The following is a 20,391-nucleotide window of genomic DNA, read 5'->3' as shown; positions in this document are numbered from 1 at the left end:
TCTCCTTTTTATTTTGGCGTCTTCCCCATCCTTCTCAATCCTGAAGAAAAGTCTCGACCCAAAACGTTGACTCTTTTCCATGGATGCTGCCTGATCTGCTGAGTTCCTCCAGCATTTTGTGTGTGTTTCTAGGCATCTGAATTCCTTGTCAGCACTGCCAGAGCCCAAAGGTCCCATCAGACACATCAGCTTGTTCAAGTACACCAAATCACCTTCTAATAACTGGCATTCTTTGCCATTTTCTATACAGATAATGAAAAGTGCAATTTGTTACCAACCTTCTGGAGTCAAATCTTTGCTGAGCTTTTTTAAGAGACCGCAGCTTCAGGGTAAAGGTCACTATCAGAATGAGGAACAGGAGAGCAACAAGCAGAGATGTGCCAATCAGTATGCACGTTAGCTGAACCTCCGTGATCACTGTCTGGCACCGTCGTCCTCTGTACCAGGCGTGATCCTTTGCACTGCACCTAATCACACAGAGAGATAGCAGGGACTATGAACATTGCGGGCATACGATGTTGGCGCAGGAATATGTAGCAATGCTTGCGGGCCGCCCCAGCACATCCTTGGGTTGTGTTGGTTGTTAACACAAATGGCGCATTTCACTGTAAGTTTCGATGTACATGTGATAAATAAATCTGAATCTGCATCTAAATCTGATTAGTTAACATTTAAAAGTAAGTAGCAATTTTGAGGTTCAACAATACACTTTTGCGGGTTTCAACTGGATGAGGAACAGTTCCCTTTGACTACCCTTGTCTGGAACAGACTAATAAGGATTAGATTAGTTTGCATTAGATTGGTTTAGATTAGATAATATTAGTTTAGAAATTTCTGGGAATAATAGTATCTGCCATTTTACTATTTGTTCTTCTCTGTTAACATATTTCAGGCTTTGTATAGTAGGAACAACTGCAGATATGGAAAGACGAGAAGGGGGTTATCAGGGAGTAACCACAGATGACCTGAAACAACAATCATTGTGATAAGGTTTACGGAGAAAGATAATTATATATTTTATTAATGAATGGAGTTTAAAAGAGTCCTTCCTACCTGCAAATCGCACCAACATTTTCAATGACTCCACATTCACCTCCGTTGTAACAATAATTGGGAATCACTTCACAAACAGACCAGCACGAGTCATTCTTATGGATATATCCTGGCTTACAAACATGCCAGGAGTCATTGGAGCTCTGGATTGTATTTGGTTCAGTGATTAATGTCAACTGGAAAGGCTGATGCTCCTGTTGCTCTGATGTCGCTGTTGGTGTGTTTGATATCCCTTCTGAATTGTTGTTGTTCTCATTCACCTTTCTGCCTCTGGTTGCGACCCCATCTAATGAAGGCAGGCCTCTTTGCAAAACATTATTAGACTTTGTTGGAACATAGCTATGGTCCAGATGAGAGTTTGACGTGTACGATGTAATCAGATACTTCTGTCTGATTTCATTGGAAGGTGTAACAATACTGCTGGATGTTTTGGTGGTGCCATCGAATTCCATGCTGATTATTCTTTGAGATCCAGGGTTGGTGTCTTCTGTGTCAGGCTCCAGGTGATGTAAGCCACTCCCCTCTATCACCTCATTGACAGGAGAAATGCCTGTAGGAGTAGGAACTCTAGAATTTGGATTTGAATGTCTGTTATTTTGAGGTGGATTAGAATTCCTTAGAAATCGAGAATCAAGAGCACAGCATGTGGCAGATTGTCCAATCTCCTTGTAGTGTCTCGCTCCAACTTCCATAAGATCATGTGGGACAGGATTAGACATGTCAAGGATGGCATCCCTGCTTTCACTCTGTGATTTGTGAATAACAAAAGTTTCAAACTGAGGACTTGCATCAAAGATGAGAGGATCTTCAAAATACACATGGTCAACAGTAGAACGCTTCACCATTGACTGAGAGTGAAGGGGATAGGATGAGCCTGATGAATGGTCTCCTGCTTTCCTCAGTCCAATATAAGAGGCTCTCTCATGTGGAAGAGCAGAGATTCCATCACCTGTTCAATATTCCAACACCAAATGATTAGAACCCATCTACCATGGTTTATCATTGCTACTGATGCTAAAAGTGGGGCCTTAATCAAATTTCCAATTTGTCCAAATAGATCTTATATTATAGACTTACAGTTGTGTGATATGACTATGTTGCAGGATAAAACTAGTTTCCAACTCACAAAATTGCCTCACAAAACCTGGAAATGTTTGGATACTATTTCATCTTTAGAAAGAGTGGCCTTTTGATTTCTGGGATTGGCAAGGGTGGATTCCTTTGCTGCAAGGTGAATGTGAGGAGGAGGACTAGTCCAGAGTGTGAGTTGGAACCAGGCTTATATTCTAGTTAGGGGTCTGTAGCAGGAGTCAGTGACTACCAATAAAGAGTAATAGGATCAATTGAGATCCAATTACCTTTTACCCTACGTATAAAACAGCTACTGTACTATGATTACCACTGCAACAACTTCTCACAGTTCATGAGAAGAAGAGATAGAAGATTTGGTTCCTATAAAAAGCTTATTCTCTGTAACACAAAGAATTGGTCTGTAGCTTCCCAATAGCAACAACTCTGCAGGTTCCTCCAGATTATATCTGTTGATATAAGGCTGCACAACAACCAACAGTATTTGAAACAAATGTTGTTAGCACAGCTGCCATTGCTGAGTCCCAGAGAGCTGAAGTCAGGGTTGAGTTCATGCTGGAATTGGTTCTGAATACAGGCAATGTGGCCAATGGTTCATCCAGAACCTTGATAGCAGCCAGAATACGAGACCAAAACTTCTTGCTCTATTTTGCTTTTTGTCCTGTGCACGGTTGCTTAAACATCAGTTATGAGCATCGGTCAGTCCAAACACTAGGCTAATTAGTTGTTCCCCTTGTCTTTACCACAGCAAACCCAATAATAGCAGCTGTTGGATAAAAGTTATCTACTATCGATGTGGTTCAATGAGTGATCCACCTGCAGTGAAAAGGCAGAGACAAAAATAAAGTAGTACAATCTGGTACAGAATCCCGGTAAGGAAACTGCCAGCAAGATGTTGACCATTCTGCCATACTGGTAAGAAATTTAAATTTCTTTCAGCCCTGGATGAAGTGGAACAGTTACATGCTGAAATAACACTACTGCTGCTTGTACTGTTCCGGATGAGTCTTGCAGATCAGGTGTCCAAGATGTGTGTGGTCCTTTGGACACTACACAGCCCTCACTACTCCATAGGGATAAGCTGGAGAACAAGAGAAGGGGGATTTGGAGGAAGCTGAGCAGGAAATGGGACATAACCTACTCAAGCACTTTCTGCTCTGGCTATTGCTGAGGAACTAATGCATATGATATCAGTAACCACAAACATATTTCTATTCCCCTGCAGCCCCTCACAATACTTTCCCACTTTCAAAATCCAGCCAGCCATAAACACAAAATGAACATCCCACATTAGCTTATAGATAAATGGTTGTATGAAAGCATCAGCTAATCACCCATGCTTTCTGTCATAGAAGCATAGAAAGGTAGAAAACCTACAGCACAATACAGGCCCTTTGGCCCACAATGCTGTGCCGAACATGACCTTACCTTAGAAATTACCTAGGATTACCCACAGCCCTCTATTTTTCTAAGCTCCATGTACCTATCCAGGAGACTCTTAAAAGACCCTATCGTATCCACCCCCACCTCCATCGCCGGTAGTCCATTCCATACACTAACCACTCTCTGCGCAAAAAAACTTACCTCTGACATCTCCTCTATACCTGCTTCCAAGCATCTTAAAACTGTGCCCTGTCGTGCTAGTCATTTCAGCCCTGGGGAAAAGCCTCTGACTATCCACATGATCAATGCCTCTCATCATCTTATACACCTCTATCAGGTCACCTCTCAACCTCTGTCTCTCCAAGGAGAAAAGGCAGAGTTCACTCAACCTATTCTCATAAGGCATGCTCCCCAATACAGGCAACATCCTTGTAAATCTCCTCTGCACCCTTTCTATAGCTTCCGCATCCTTCCTGTAGTGAGGCGACCAGAACTGAGCACAGTACTCCAAGTGAGGTCTGACCAGGGTCCTATATAGCTGCAACATTACCTCAACTCAATCCCACGATTGATGAAGGCCAATGGACCATATGCCTTCTTAACCACAGAGTCAACCTGCACAGCAGCTTTGAATGTCCTCTGGACTCGGACCCCAAGATCCCTCTGATCCTCCACACTGTCAAGAGTCTTACCATTAATACTATATTCTGCCATCATATTTGACCTACCAAAATGAACATTATCTGGGTTGAACTCCATCTGCCACTTCTCAGCCCAGTTTTACATCCAATCAATGTCCTGCTGTAACCTCTGATAACCCTCCACACTATCCACAACACCCCCAACCTTTGTGTCATCAGCAAATTTATTAACCCATCCCTCCACTTCTTCCAGGTCATTTATAAAAATCACGAAGAGAAGGGGTCCTAGAACAGATCCCTGAAGCACACCACTGGTCACTGACCTCCATGCAGAATATGACCCGTCTACAACCACTCTTTGCCTTCTGTGGGCAAGCCAGTTCTGGATCCACAAAGCAATGTCCCCTTGGATCCCATGCCTCCTTACTTTCTCAATAAGCCTTGCATGGGGTACCTTATCAAATGCCTTGCTGAAATCCATATACTGTTCACTACATCTACAGCTCTACCTTCATCAATGTGTTTAGTCACATCCTCAAAAAATTCAATCAGGCTCGTAAGGCACGGCCTGCCTTTGACAAAGCCATGCTGACTATTCTAAATGAAATTATGCCTCTCCAAATATTCATAAATCCTGCCTCTCAGGATCTTCTCCATCAACTTACCAGCCACTGAAGTAAGACTCACTAGTCTATGATTTCCTGGGCTATCTCTGCTCCCTTACTTGAACAAGGGAACAACATCTGTAACTCTCCAATCCTCCAGAACCTCTCCCGTCTCCATTGATGATGCAAAGATCATCGCCCGAGGCTCAGCAATCTCCTCCCTCGCCTCCCACAGTAGCCTGGAGTACATCTCGTCCAGTCCCAGTGACTTATCCAACATTGATGCTTTCCAAAAGCTCCAGTACATCCTCTTTCTTAATGTCTATGTGCTCAAGCTATTCAATCCACTGTAAGTCATCTCTATAATCGCCAAGATCCTTTTCCATAGTGAATACTGAAGCAAAGTATTCATTAAGTACCTCTGCTATCTCCTCTGGTTCCATACACACTTTCCCACTGTCACACTTGATTGGTCCTATTCTCTCACATCTTATCCTCTTGCTCCTCACATACTTGTAGAATGCCTCGGGGTTTTCCTTAATCCTGCTCGCCAAGGCCTTCTCATGGCCCCTTCTGGCTGTCGTAATTTCTTTCTTAAGCTCCTTCCTACTAGTCTTATAATCCTCTAGATCTCTATCGTTGCCTAGTTTTTTGAACCTTTCGTAAGCTTTTCTTTTCTTCTTGACTAGATTTGCAACAGCCTTTGTACACCAGTTCTTGGACATCCTTTCCTTTCCCTGTCTCATTGAAAAGTACTTATGTAGAACTCCACGCAAATATCCCCTAAGCATTTGCCACATTTCTTCTGTACGTTTCCCTGAGAACATCTGTTCCCAATTTATGCTTCCAAGTTCCCACCTGATAGCCTCATAATCCCCCTTACTCCAATTAAACACTTTCCTAACTTGTCTGTTAGGAAAATGGTAAAGGAGATAGAATTGTGATCACTATCTCCAAAATGCTCTCCCACTGAGAGACCTGACACCTGACCAGGTTCATTTCCCAATACCAGATCAAGTACAACCTCTCCTCTTGTAGGCTTATCTACATATTGTGTCAAGAAGCCTTCCTGAACACACCTAACAAACTCCACCCCATCTACACCCCTCGCTCAAGGGAGATGCCAATCAATATTTGGGAAATTAAAATCTCCCACCACAACAACCCTGTTATTATTACACCTTTCCAGAATCTGTCTCCCCATCTGCTCCTCGATGTCCCTGGTACTATTTGGTGGTCTATAAAATACATCCAGTAGAGTTATTGACCCCTTTCTGTTCCTAACTTCCACCCAGAGACTCCACAGACAACCCCTCCATGACTTCCTCCTTTTCTGCAGCTGTGACACTATCTCTGATCAACAGTGCCACACCCCCTCCTCTTTTGCCTCCCTCCCTGTCCTTTCTGAAACATCTAAAACCGGGCACTCGAAGCAACCATTCCTGCCCCTGAGCCATCCAAGTCTCTGTAATGGCCACCACATCATAGCTCCAAGTACTGATCCACGCTCTAAGCTCATCCGTTTTGTTCACAACACTCCTTGGGTTAAAATAGACACATCTCAAATCGTCGGTCTGAGCGCATCCCTTCTCTATCACCTGCCTATCCTCCCTCTCGCACTGTCTCCAAGCTTTCCCTATTTCTACATGCATGAGGTTGTCCAACTGCTCATTGAGCAATGGCTGCAGTGGCCAGGGACAGAAGCTTTCTGTCAGTGGAGAAGACTAAGTGTGGAGGCAACACAGGCAGCTCTGAATCTGATCACCAGCAGTAGACTTCACTGTGTCAGCACTGTAGTGAGTGGATCAGGTGGACGCTGGGTGGGACCTGTCAATGCAGCACCAGTGGTGGAGACTCTGCATGCAGGTTGGCAAGGATATCATTTATGGGAGTGACTCTGTACCAAGTGCACAGAAAAAAATTAGTATTTGGTTCAAGTCAGAGGGAACAGTGAAGCACAAGAGTTGTGCCCATGATTGGATCTATGAGTAAATCATTCCAGGACTTGCACAATTCTAGCTTATCTGCATCATTCCAACCAGTTGTCATACTGTACCTTCTAATTTTTACTTATTTTGTGTCTGCTGAAGAGCCCCAAGAGCTAAGCTTACTGAACTTAAAAGGGAACTAAAACGGCTGACTGACAGGCAGACACAGCCATAGTAACATAACGTGAGAGTCAGGACCTCAAGGGGTCATTAAGGGTGATGCCACAGTCACCTGGTGATCAGCTGAAAGTCTAACTGTTGAAGTGCTGGAACACCCTCTGAGCAGGTGACAGTAATCTGAGTTTACAAAATACCAGTCTGAGCTTGTGTGAAGCTGCTGGACTGTCTGATGCATTCTGCGGTGCTGAGATGTTGCTTGAGTGACCAGCGTCTGTCATGTGCTCCTGAGTCATGGTGGGTCCACGTGGGTGGCTGGAGTTGGCCATTGATTCCACACAGTGAGTTGGTGGGCATTGCTGTTGGTAATATCCACCATCTCTGAGCAACTGAGGTCTACTTCCTTATTGTGTGAGATTAAAAGATCCAACGGTATTAGTCAACAAAAAATAAAGTTGCATTCTTTCCTCAGTCAATATCTGAACTAAGTGATTCAGTCAATTACTGCTGATGGAAACTTGCTGTGTAAAAATTGGCTTCTACATTTCCTATGGTCCAATTAGGGCAACATTTCAATCTATTCAGTTAGTCGTGAAGCTACTCGGTTAGCTCTAAATTATCTGTTTGTAACAAGAACTACAGCATAGCAATGTAAGTACTTTTAATTCTCACATTTCGAGCAAAAATAGTTTTTACTCTCTGGGACCTCAAACATTTACCCATCGCAGTATCAGAATTACATTGGGACTGGATTACAAGTTACAAAGGCAGGCAATGAGACAAAGCAGCCAATGGTTCAGGGATGTTACACAGCCAACTAGAGCACTTAGAAGAGGAAAGGCTGACCCTTACCTTTGAGAAGGAGGAAGAGCATTATCAGGTGAAACATCTGAAAAGTTCTGTCAAAGTTGGACTGAATCACTGGTTGCACCATGAGTTCTCAGATACACAATTTTTATTTGAATCCTCCTAACCCATGAGTTATGTTGAGCCCAGGCAGTTTTGCACTCACATGCAAACGCTGCTGCCTTTTCTCTGTCTCGTGGCACTGAGACGACAGCAAAAATATGATGTGGTTGTTGGCACGCTGCTGGGATAATTGGATACATACTGCATCTTTGCTTTGATTACTATATTCACTTCAATGTGACCACAACTTAACTCTTTCCATTCCAATCAGCTACTTGGCTCTACAGTAAGCACCATTTCTCTGCACCGTGCTTAAAATCACACCAAGAACAGCAAATAAAGAGAGATTAAGTTGCCAACTCTCTTCAGCCAAGTTGCTGCAAATTTTCTTGGTTCAAAGCACTGGCATGTAAAGTAGGAGATGAGATTTAACCCCATCCTCGCCCAGATGTGGCTGGGATTCAGCCCCATTTTCCAGACCTGGCTTTGCTTGACCCAGTACCTTGATGATTTTATACATTAAATCCAAGGGATCTGAAAGACTGCAACATGCATGAAACTTGCTGTAGGATAGAAATATAGGTATGTTCAGACACACAAGGAGTATTAGCATGTACTTTATAAAAATAATTGGAGGCAGAAATATGGATCAACCCTGAACTATACACTCTTGGACAAGGACATGGCATAAATGTTATTTTCACGGAAACAAGTACAGTACCGTGAAAAAAACTGATTGCCAGGACAACATACAGAGTATATATTATATGTAAAATTATAATATGCAGTGAAAAAAAGTCTGATGAAAGGCAAGACCTGAGCATAGAAAAATAGATAAATCCGAGACAAATCCGTGATAATGAAAGAGATGGTCTGTAGAGTTCCATTGCTGAGGTAAGGTTAGGGATGTGCAGGTAGATTCAAGAACCAGATGGTTTTAGTAAAATAGATGTCCCTGAACCTGGTGGCATGGAATTTCAGGTTTCCGTATATCCTGCTTGACAGTAGCACTGATAAGATGAGAGCATAACCCAGGTAGTGGGGATCACCGATGACTGATGCTACTTTATTGAGACTGCACCTCTTGCAGATGCTGTCAGTGAAGGAGAGGACTGTGCCCATGATGGACCGAGCTATATCCACAATCTCTGCAGCCTCTTGTGATCCCATGCATTGGAATTACCGAACCATGATACAATGCAACCATTCATGATATTATCTCACCTAGAACAAGGTCTAGCAAAGACTATATTCTGATCTTGATCCACATAATTTTGATTGTTTTGCCATTTTGATGGGAAAAGAGGGGAGTTAACATAGGTCAGATGTTTGGGGTGGGTCCTACTGTTGTAAGTGTAGACTGTCTGATCAATCACTTTTAAATCAAGATCATGAACATTGTGCATGCTTTCTTCCTCTACTCAGAATGATTCATGGGCCTGTTTTAATGACCATTGAAGTAATTGTTGCAGAAATTGGTTCTGGCCAACAAGGCCAATTCCAATCGAAACTGTGATAAATGTGGTCCTGTAGTCTGGAATGTTGATTAGTATGGGTTGTACATGGAGGGAATCAGTACGTGGCCAGCTCAGTAAGCAGTCTTAATTGAGAAAGCATGTAGTCCATGAACAGAAGCAGTGGACAGCTTCAAGAATGGCCCTAGGCTATGATGTTCCACTGCATCTAGATCCAAGGTTATTGCATGTGGTAAAATAAACTGCAACAGCTATCAAGTGAGGTCTTTTGTCCTGAAATGGTGAAGGAAATGAATTGGGTTTGGTGTTGGTAAGGTTAACCTCCGAGGAAGAGCTACAACAGTGTGTGAGACCCATTCCTTTATGGACCTCAGATATTTGGGTGGAGGAGAGAGGACTAAACTGGTGCTGGGAGGAGGAAAGCAAGGGCAAAGAAATGAATAGTGGGAAGGAGACAACTGGAGATGTGATCTGGCAAGGTCAGTCAATCAGAGGTGAACAGGGTTGGCCAAAGTTCATGAAAATGACCAACGAACCAAAGCAATGACTGGGTTCAGAGAGGTGACAGGAGAGGGTCAGGTAGATGATCAGAAGAAAGGGAGGAAATACTTGGGGGTTGTGGAAGGGGTATGTGCACGGAGGTAGATTTGGGGAAGTGATTGTGGGGGTCCAAAGGCTTTGATCAGGAGAAGAGTATAGAAACATTACTAAAGTTGAGGAAGAAATTTACCTGGTGTAAGATTAACATCTCAAAGCACGTGTCAGCTACCCAGCAAAAACCAAGCATTTTAAATGGTGCCAAAACTATCCTCAAACCCTGAGTTGAGATGTGCTTTGTGATTTGAAACCAAGACTGTGTATGCCCTTTGTTGAATACAGTATATAACATGGATTTACACCAAACCATGTGTTCAATAGCCTCCAGACATCCAAATTTTATACACCAAAGCCTAAATGAAAATATGTAAGAGTTACTAGCACATTAAACACAGTCATTTGATAAACTTTTATTTCCTCATTCCTTTCCAAGCTATTTTGAGTGAAAGTATATTATACAGAGAGCACAGTTTTCTCATCACTTCCCTGAACTTGGTGGACACCTATTGATTCTGTAGCCATGTTGCCTCCGTCAGTGGAAGGTGCTGCTTCTGACTGCAACTCGGCTGGGTTCTCACAGAGGGGAAACACTCATTCACAATCTCTGGGACATTCTGCAGAATTTCTGCCAGAGCAACTAAGCTAGGCTTCTACTTCCTCAAATGTGGGGCTCTCCATGAGGGACCGGCCCCAAGGAGATCCCTACAATTGACTTATTTTTGTTCTGACAAAGGATCTTAAGCCCTGAAAGGTTAACCCTACCCCTCCCCTCTCTCCACAGATGCTGCCCGACCAGCTGAATATTTCCAACATTTTCTGCTTTTATTTCAGATTTCCAACATATGCAGTTTTTTTTTAAAATTTATTTATTTTTGTTGGCAACTTTATGGGAATTACTGATACACAAGTACTTAAGTTAATCATTTTTTATATAGGCATAGAACAATATTGATGTAGTCAAACAACAGGGCGTTTCTGGAATTTGGAAAGCAATTTGAGTTTCCATGGTAATGTTCAAATTTAATTGGTGAGAATTAATGGGAAATTTTCCATTCTTCCAGAACATGGAAAAGATATAGGATCTTCCTTGGATTGAAGCTGGTTTATCCCCATTTCCATCCCAACCAATCTCACATTTTGAGCATTTTGATTTTGATGGTGCAGAAAAAAATTCACAAAATCATAGAATCACACAAAAGTGAGAGGCCTATCAGCCCACAAGTCTGTACTGTTCTAAAACCACCCAGTTAGAGAAATAATATATCAAAAAACCACCCCCGAGATTCTGCTACTTATCTCCATACTAGGAGAAATTTACAATGCCCTATTAATCTGCCAGTCCGCACATGTTTGAAGTGTGGAAGGAAACCTGTACTTGCTGCAGATAGACAGCACCAGAGGTGGGATTGAAACCACGTCACTGGAAATGTGAGACAGCAGCATTACTGTGCTACCCTTATTGACTCTTTGTTAACAATGGCCTCAACTGATAATCAGGACTTATTTGTATCATATGACTGCATCTCAGTATTGGATCCAGTAGTATCCAAGACATAAGACCATAAGACGCTAAGATATAGAAGCAGAATTAGGCCATTTGGCCCATCGAGTCTGCTCCAGCATTTCATCATGGCTGATCCAATTTTCCTCTCAGCCCCAATCTCCTGCCTTCTCCCCGTATCCCTTCATGCACTGACCAATCAAGAATCTATCAACCTCTGTCTTAAATATTCATAAAGTCTTGGCCTCCACAGCTCTTCTAAATTGCTGCTCTGGCACTCTGATTCCCATTCCCCCTGCAACTCTAGTTTAAACCCCACTGTGCAGCGTTAACAAACCTTCCCACTGGGATATTGGTCCCCCAGGAGCAAACTGTCCCTTTTGTACAGTCCCACCTTCCCTGGAAGATACCCCAATGATCCAAAAATCTTATGCCCTCCCTCTTACACCAACTCCTTAGCCACGTGTTAAACTGTATAATCTTCCTAATTCTGGCCTCACTCGCATGTGGCATGGATAGCAATCCTGAGATCACAACCCTGGCAGTCCTGCACTTTAACATAGCACCTAGCTCCCTGAACTCTCTATGCAGAACCTCGTCATTTGTCCTACCCATATCATTGGTACCTACATGGACCACAATTTTTGTCTATTCACTTTCCCACTTAAGAATACTGATGACTCGATCTGAGATATCCCAAACTCTGGCACCTGGGAGGCAACATACCATCCGGGAATCTCATTCTCATCCACAGAATCTCTTGTCCGTCCCCCTAACTAATGGATCTCTTATCACCACAGGGTGCCTTTCCTTCCCCCTTTCCTCCTGAGTCACAGAGGCAGACTCAGTGCCAGAGACCCGACCACTGTGACTTTCCTCTGTTAGATCACCCCACTCACCCCCAACAGTGAGATACCTGTTGTTGAGGGAGATGACCCCAGGGGTACTCTGTCTTAACCCCTTTCCCCTTCTTGACCGTCACCCAATCTCCTGTGTCCTGCACCCTGGGTGTAACTACCTCTCTGTCATCCCTTCAGCTTCCCTAATGATTCGGAGTTCCTCAGTTCCAGCTCCAACTCCTTAATGCGGTTTGTTAGAAGCTGCAGCTGGATGCACTTCTCGCAGCTGTAGTGGTCAGGGACACTGGAGGTCTCCCTGCCTTCTCACATCCCACAAGAGGAGCATTCCACTATCCTGCCTGACATCTGTACCATCCCAGCCGAGCAGATATAAAGAAGAGAAGGAAAAAATTGAGTATTTCTTTCCTTTGCTTTCTCTGAGTGAAGCCTCAAAGAGCAAAAGCCACAAGATCACCACTCTGACACTGTCCGTTCAGACGACAGCTGCTGCACTGCGCTTGCCCCGCTTTCCTTTAGTTTGCTCTTACTAATCAATCCCAAATTCCAGCTGGCCGCTGGTCAAAGCTCTATTACTCTGCCACGATCTGCTTATCCTTGAGCAGTGGATCTGATTGAGGTCCCTCCTCTCCAAACTTCCCATGTCCATCATCTTCAAGGAGCCATGCCTCAAAAAGGCGGCATCCATCATTAAGGACTCCCATCACCCAGGACATGCCCTCTTATTGCTACCATCAGGGAGGAGGTACAGGAGCCTGAAGGCACACACTCAATGATTCAGGAATAGCTTCTTCCACTCTGCCATCCGATTTCAGAATGGATATTGAACCCATGAACACTTACTCACTCACTACTTCTCTTATTTTCATTTTCATACTTCAGTACTTGCTTAATTTAACTGTTTAATATATACACAAGTTTCTTTTCTTTTCTATTATTATGTATTGCATTGTACTGTTGCTACAAAGTTAACAAATTGCATGACATATGTTGGTGATATTCTGAAAGGGGCCTCAAAATTCTAATGTAGCACAATGGATCAAAATCATAATCAGATTCAGGTTTATTATCACCGACATAAGTCATGAAATTTCTTGCTTTGTGCCAGCACTACAGTGCAGGCATAACAAATTAGTATAAGTTACAATTAAAAAACAAGTAAATAAATAATCCAAGAGAGGAATAGTGAGGTAGTGTCTATGGATCATTCAGAAATCTGATGGCAGAAGGGAAAAAGCTGTTCCTAAAACATTGAGTCTTTAGGGTCCTCTCTGATTGCAGTAATGAGAAGTGGGTATGACCCAGATGTTGAGGGATCTTCATGATGGATGCTGCCTTCTTGAGGTATTGCCTTTTGAAAATGTTCTCAATGGTGTGGATGCACCAGATTGTCATTGCACATTTGCATCAATGAAAGTGTGCCATTCAGGCTTCTGTACCTTCTCCTCGATGTAGCAATGAGAAAAGGGCATGTCCTGGGTGATGGGGTTCCTTAGTGATGAATGCCGCCTTTTTGAGGTATCGACTTTTGAAGGTAGCCTCGTTGCTAGGAGACTAGTGCCTGGGATGGAGCTGGCTGAGCTTACAACTTTCTGCAGATTTTTCCAATCCTGTGCAGTGACCCCTCCATACCAGACAGCAGTTAGAGTTCTCTCCACAGTACATCTGTAGAAATTGGGTGTGCATTTGCAAAGTCTTGGTTGACATCGCAAATTTCCTCAATCTCCTAATGAAATATAGCTGCTGGCATGTCTTCTTTGTAATTTCATCAATATGTTGGGCCCAGTATAGATCTTCAGAGATGTTGACACCCAGGAATTCGAAACTGCTTACCCTTTTCACTACTGATCCCTCGATGAGAACTGGTGTGTGTTTCCTTGACCTCTCCTTCCTGAAGTCCACAATCAATTCCTTGGTCTTACTGACGTTGAGTGCAAGGTTGTCGCTCTACCAGCCGATCTGTCTCACTCCTGTATGCCTCATCATCATCTGAAATTCTGCCAACAATAATGTGTCATTGGCAAATTTATAGAAGGCATTTGAGCTGTACCTAGCCACAAGTTGTGGGTGTAGAGCAAGGGTTCTCAAACTGGGGTCCACAGACCCCTTGCTTAATGGCTTTGGTTCATGGCATAAAAATAGCTGGGAACCACTGATGTAGAGAGAGTAAAGCAATGGGCTAAGCAAGCATCCTTGAGGCAGTGTTGAATGTCAGCGGGGAGGAGACGTTATTTCCAATCTGACCTGACTGTGGTTTCCTGGTGAGGAAATCAAGGATCCAATTGCAGAGGGAGGTACAGAATACAAAGCTTTGGAGCTTCTTGATTAGAACTATGATTGTATTGAATACTGAGCTGTAGTCAAAAAACTGCAGCCTGATGTAGTTATTACTGTTGTCTAGGTGATCCAAGGCCAAGTGGAGAGCCAGTGAGATTGCATCTGCCGTAGACCTATTGCCGCGATAGGCAAATTGCAGCAGGTACAGATCCTTGCTTTGGCAAGAGTTGATACTGGCCATGACCAACGTCTCAAAGCACTTCATCAATGTAGATGTGAGCTCTTCTTGGGCATTGGTATGATTGTTGTCCTTTTGAAGCAGCTGGGAATTACTGACCACAGCCGTGAGAGTGATGATGTTCTTGAACACTCCTGCCAGTTGGTTGCACAAGTTTCCAGAGTTCTATAAAGTACACCATTGGGGCCTGATGCCTTGAGAGGGTTCTCTCTCATTCACCTTATTCTCCTTTCCCTATATCACTGGGATAAACCTATCAAGAATTTCAATCAAGTGGTCCCTAAGCAACCTCTACGTTTCTGTTGTGCATTTCCCTAAGGACATCTATTCTCAATTTATGCTCCCAAGTTCCTGACATAATTAGCTCTCCCCCAATTAGCTTCCCATATTGTATCTCCTATCCTTATCTATGACTATGCTAAAGGTTATGGATTTGTGGTCACTATCTCCAAAATGCTATTCCACTGAGAGATCTGTAACGCACTGTAATGTTTCTCTGTAACAGCAATGTTTGGGTTATGACTAGAGGTAATGGGGCTTTAGAATGTTGGCTATCCAATGAGAGGGATGTTCTTTCTCGTGGGTCTGGGAGCAGAGATTTCGTGGTCTTTTGCCAGGGAGAGAAAAGGAGAGAAGACTTGAATGGAGAGAGTTAGTAGACCGCCAGATGGAGTGGACTTGAAGTGAGGGTGAGGTTGACAGGAAACCAGTGGACTGAACCGTGAGCTCCAGTGTGGCGCATTAGACTGTTTCATGAGAACGGGCCCTTTTCTTTTTTGTTTCTTTACTAACTATATAGTCAAATTAAGAATTATAAAGCTCGATTCTTTAATTGCATATTGTGTACTGTTTGTAATTTCATGGTACTGATTTGTAAGAGGGGACACATCGTGCAATATCCACCCAAACAAGATTTCCTAAGTTTGGCTGGGCCGAAGGCTGTCTTCCCCTAGATTAAGCCGCTACCTGAACCAAGAGTTACAATTGTGGGAGCTTGTCCCAGATGTCTAAGGTCCTTGATACATTAATGCTGGTTTGTCTGGACCCTGTTGAGAAGGGCGGCATTTCAGTTCTGGTGGCGACCAACACCCCTCTTGTGAGGAGGCTCATGGGCACCTGCAAGGAGAAGGCTGGCGAGAGCTTTCTGGGAACATTGTCCATGCACCCGGTGTTTTGAGCTGCTTTTGAGGAAGTGCGTGGCTGCATTGGGCTGGATACCGAATTTAGACAAAGGACTGTGTGGTTCACCCAGTCGAAGCCAATGGTGGTACGGCCTGGGGAAGTAGCGAGAGTGATGGAGACCCCCAAATTTCCCAGAGTGCCTCAGGCCAAGGCCCTCAGTGGGTGCTCTGAAAGACCACGAGGGGGAGTCGGGATTTCCTGCTGGGGTACTGGTGAGGCCCGAATTGCAGAAGCCCTCAGTTGTACAGGCGAGCAGGATGGCAGTGGTTGTCAGGAACACTATGAAGAGGGAGGTCACCTTCGAGAGGGGATGCCCCTGGTGCATCTGTTCCTGGTGACAGTAATGTCTAGTGCCCCTGTGAGAGAAGCCGGGGAGAAATTATTGGAAAAGGGGGGAAAGTTGACCGCTGAGGCATTTAACTTCAGGGACTCCCTGGTTCCTGCGGGTTGGAAGAGGAGGTTGGTAGAGAAGATGTTGAATTTGGAAGGTGTCTTTTCCACTGACAAGTTTGATGTGGGCTGTTCCAAGAGCACGAGTCACACTATCTGGGTGACTGAGAATACCCTGTTCAGAGGAAGGTCGCGGGGACTGGCCCCTACAGAGGTGGAGGACTTTTGGCAACATTTGTGTAAGTTGAAGGAAGCTGGGATCATCACTGAATCCCAAAGCCCCTATGCATCCCTAATAGTAGCGGCCATGAGGAAGAACGGGAAGGTATGGATGTGTGTGGACTATAGGACTTTGAACAGGCACACCATCCCTGACCAGTATTCTGTCCCGAGAGTTGAAGATGCACTGGCCTGTCTGAGAGTGCGAAGTTGTTCAGTGTGCTGAACTTGAGAAGTGGATATTACCAGATCCCCATGAGTGAGGCCGACAAAGAGAAGACGGCATTTATATGCCGGCTTGGATTTTTCCCATTCAAAAGGATGTCCCAGGGCATATCGGTAGCCCCTACCAACTTCCAGTGGGTCATGGAGAAGACGATGGGGGATATGAATTTACTTGAGGTATTGGTGTATCTGGATGATCTTATAGTGTTTGGATCCACCTAGGATGAACATGAAGCGAGGCTGCTGAAGGTGCTGGGCCACCTGAAAGCAGAAGGTTAAAGCTTTCCCTGGACAAGTGCCAGTTCTGCCAAACATCTATTAGCTATGTTGGGCACATAGTCTCATGGAATTGAGTAACTACAGACCAAGCTAAGATCGAGGCTGTTACCACTTGGCTAAGACCCAAGACAAATTAAGAATTATAAAGCTCAATGGTTTAATCACATATTGTGTACTATTTGTTATTTTGTGGTACTGATTTGTAACAGGGGACACATTGCGCAGTATCCATCCAAACAAGATTTCTTAAGTTTGGCTGGGCTGAGGGCTGTCTTCCCCTGGATTAAACTGATAGCCGAACTGAGGGTTACAGATCTTTCACCTGATCAGGTTTATTACCTAGTACTAGATCCAGTATAGCCTCTCCTCTAGTTGGCCTGTGTACATATTAGGTCAGGAATCCTTCCTGGACACAGCTAACAAATTCTGCCCCATATAAATATTTTGCACTAAGGAGGTGCCAATCTATACTAGGGAAGTTGAAGTCCCCCATAACAACAACCCTGTTATATTTGCATTTTCCAAAATCTGCCTATTATCCACTCCTCAATGTCCTTATTGCTATTGGGAAGTCTATTGGATACTCTTAACAGAATGATTGCTCCCTTCCTGTTTCTGACTTCCACCCACACTGACTTAGAAAACAATCCCTCCATGACAAGGGACTTGTAAGTGATTGGAATGCCCTGAGATAGAGAACTATTCTGAACACTGGTCCACAGTGGCTCTGTGAACCGTCTGTAATCTCCAAAGCATGGTCTATTACTAAAGCAACAGCTGTGGATCCTGTGCACAAAACAGTGGTCTCTGATCATAGACCTGGAAAGCAGTGTTAGTCATCATCATAATGGAAGGACAAGAAGCCTTCATAGTGCCTGTTGTGGTTGTGTGTATGCTTTGATTAACTCATGCAACCTTTTATTGAAGGGAAAGATATAAAGTTCTATGATTGCATTAAATAAATACTGCTGCAAAGGTCAGTGACGTAATGTGATGTGACGTTATGTTTATCTATGTTCCATAAAGTTCTGGGTAATGTCTCTGTGAAAGCAGCAAACAAAGCAGTCCAGAAAGTACTTGTCTCCCTCACTTTAATGTAGTTGTTCTATTCTAATTTTAACAGAGGTCTGTTCCACTTGGTAATAAACTCCAGTACATTTGTTAGCAATGAACCAGAAAAGGTATACAGGTTTTCCCAGGTTACGGCAGGGTGAATGTTCACCACAAAGTCATAAATGTGGCCATGAACCAAGTTCCCAGGTGGCAGAAGTTGACAGCAGTCAGAAAATCATTGCTGCCAATCTTCCAAATGCCTCTTCATATATGGGCAGTGCATAAGTCAGGTGCTCGTACCCTGGGGAAAACGATCAGTGATTGTGGATAACGTGACCTGTTGCAGTTCATAGTCTGTTGCGCAAGGTTATGGGAGCACCACATGGCTAGGGTATTAAACCTACCCATCCGGAATTCTGAACCTGAGCAACAGGTGAAGGATCTCTAAACCTCAATAAATTACGGAATAAAAGTGAGAAACTTTAACGAAATTCTTGTCTATGTGTTTTCTCATCAACATTTAGCCAATTCCAAAAAAAACCAGTCAAAATGTGTTAATGTTTGTGGAAATCTATAACTTGGCTTTCCCTTCAAAGTTCAAAGTAAATTTATTATCAAAGTACATCTATGTCACCATATACAACCCCGAGATTCATTTTCTTGTGGACAGACTCAATAAATCCAATAATCTTAATAGAATCAATGAAAGACTGCACCAACAGGGAGGACAACCAATGTGCAAAAGACAACAAGCCATACAAATACAAAAAGAAAGAAAAATAAATAATAATAATAATAAAATAAGCGATAAATATTGAGAACATGATAAGAGTCCTTGAAAGTGAATCCCTAGGTTGTGGGAACAGCTCAGTGATGGGGCAAATGAAGTTACCCCTCTGGTTCAAGAGCCTGATGATTGAGGGGTTATTTCTGAATTTAGTGGTGTGGATCCTGAGCCTCCTGTACCTTCTTCCTGATGGCAGCAGGGAGAAGAGAGCATGATCTGGGTGGTGGGGGTCCCTGATGATGGATGCTGCTTTCCTGTGACAATGCACCATGCAGTTATGTTCAATGGTGGGGAGGGCTTTACCTGTCTTATCCCTTTTCTTAAGTTAAAGGAATGTCTGCTCTTCGAAAGTGTTTCATTGTTTGTAAATCGGATATTGTTGAGGTTATGAAAGGTGCCATCTAGATATAAATCTTTCCATTCCTTTTGCTTCTTTTTGCAATGGCATCTTGCTGTGCATGGTGGTCCTCAATATGTAAAGTTTAAAGCACTCTGGGAAGGTGCTGAGAAATATTTCTCACTTACAGACTAGTAAAATCTAAAAATAAAACTCCAGTTAAAAAAGCCTCCCTTCCCAAAGCTCAGAGCCTGAAGTAAATCACAGCCCTGTTGACACAATGAACCCAGATTCTCCTTGTTCCTCATGCCACAAGCATCTGTCAGCCAAATAGGTCCCTGACTTACTGCCCACCCTTCCCAGATGTGCAGTACGTTTTTGAGCTATTCTGCTTTAAGGCACCAAGACCTATTTTGATCTGTATAGGGTCTCATTTTCAGAAAGCAATAATATTTAAAACATGCCTAATAAAGTGAGTTTTATTTTCTCCCATATTTCATTTCCAGGATACAAGATGAATATAAAATGCAGATGTTTCTTGGAATCCCTATTGCTCTTGGGTTTAAAGGACTGTGGTAATGTTGAAATCTGAAACAGATTATGCATTTCAGAAAGCTTTTCATTACAAAGGAAGTGTAGTGTTCAGGGAGTTTCACTGCAATTTGCTGATAACCCAGGAAATGGGCCATTGGGAAAAGTCATGACTGTGTGGCTAGGCATAGCTCAAATACCATCTATAAATTTGCTGATGATACAGCCATTGTTGGCAAAATCTCAGATGGTGACAAGAGGGTGCACAGGAGTGAGATATGCCAACTAGTGGAGTGGTGCCACAGCAACAACCTGGCACTCAATGTCAGTAAGACGAAAGAGCTGATTGTGGACTTCATGAAGGGTAAGACAAAGGAACACATACCAATCCTCATAGAGGGATCAGAAGTGGAGAGAGTGAGCAGTTTCAAGTTCCTGGGTGTCAAGATCTCCAAGGATCTAACCTGGTCCCAACATATCGATGCAGTTATAAAGAAGGCAAGACAGCGGCTATATTTTATTAGGAGCTTGAAGAGATTTGGCATGTCAACAAATACACTCAAAAACTTCTACAGATGTACTGTGGAGAGCATTCTGACAGGCTGGTATGGAGGGGCTACTGCACAGGACCAAAAGAAGCTGCAGAAGGTTGTAAATC

The 20,391-nt window shown here is 43.4% G+C and overlaps 1 protein-coding gene across 4 annotated transcripts in view; it reads right to left on the bottom strand.

Annotated features, from left to right (window-relative positions):
* LOC140741062 (uncharacterized) overlaps positions 1-7,919 on the bottom strand; it is a 36,577-nt gene extending 28,658 nt beyond the window's left edge. For all 4 annotated transcript variants that reach the window (XM_073070745.1, XM_073070747.1, XM_073070748.1 and 1 more), the window contains exons 1-3: positions 7,729-7,919; positions 1,054-2,002; positions 279-467 (exon numbers count right to left, since the gene is read on the bottom strand). In XM_073070745.1, the coding sequence (XP_072926846.1) occupies positions 279-467; positions 1,054-2,002; positions 7,729-7,810 (1,220 nt within the window). In that variant the 5' untranslated portion in view covers positions 7,811-7,919. The remainder of the gene's footprint in view (positions 1-278; positions 468-1,053; positions 2,003-7,728) is intronic.
* Positions 7,920-20,391: the final 12,472 nt, after the last annotated feature.

Source organism: Hemitrygon akajei, chromosome 18 (assembly GCF_048418815.1).
Source record: "Hemitrygon akajei chromosome 18, sHemAka1.3, whole genome shotgun sequence".
NCBI classification, from domain to species: domain Eukaryota; kingdom Metazoa; phylum Chordata; class Chondrichthyes; order Myliobatiformes; family Dasyatidae; genus Hemitrygon; species Hemitrygon akajei.
This window is presented reverse-complemented; position numbering and strand designations above follow the sequence as displayed.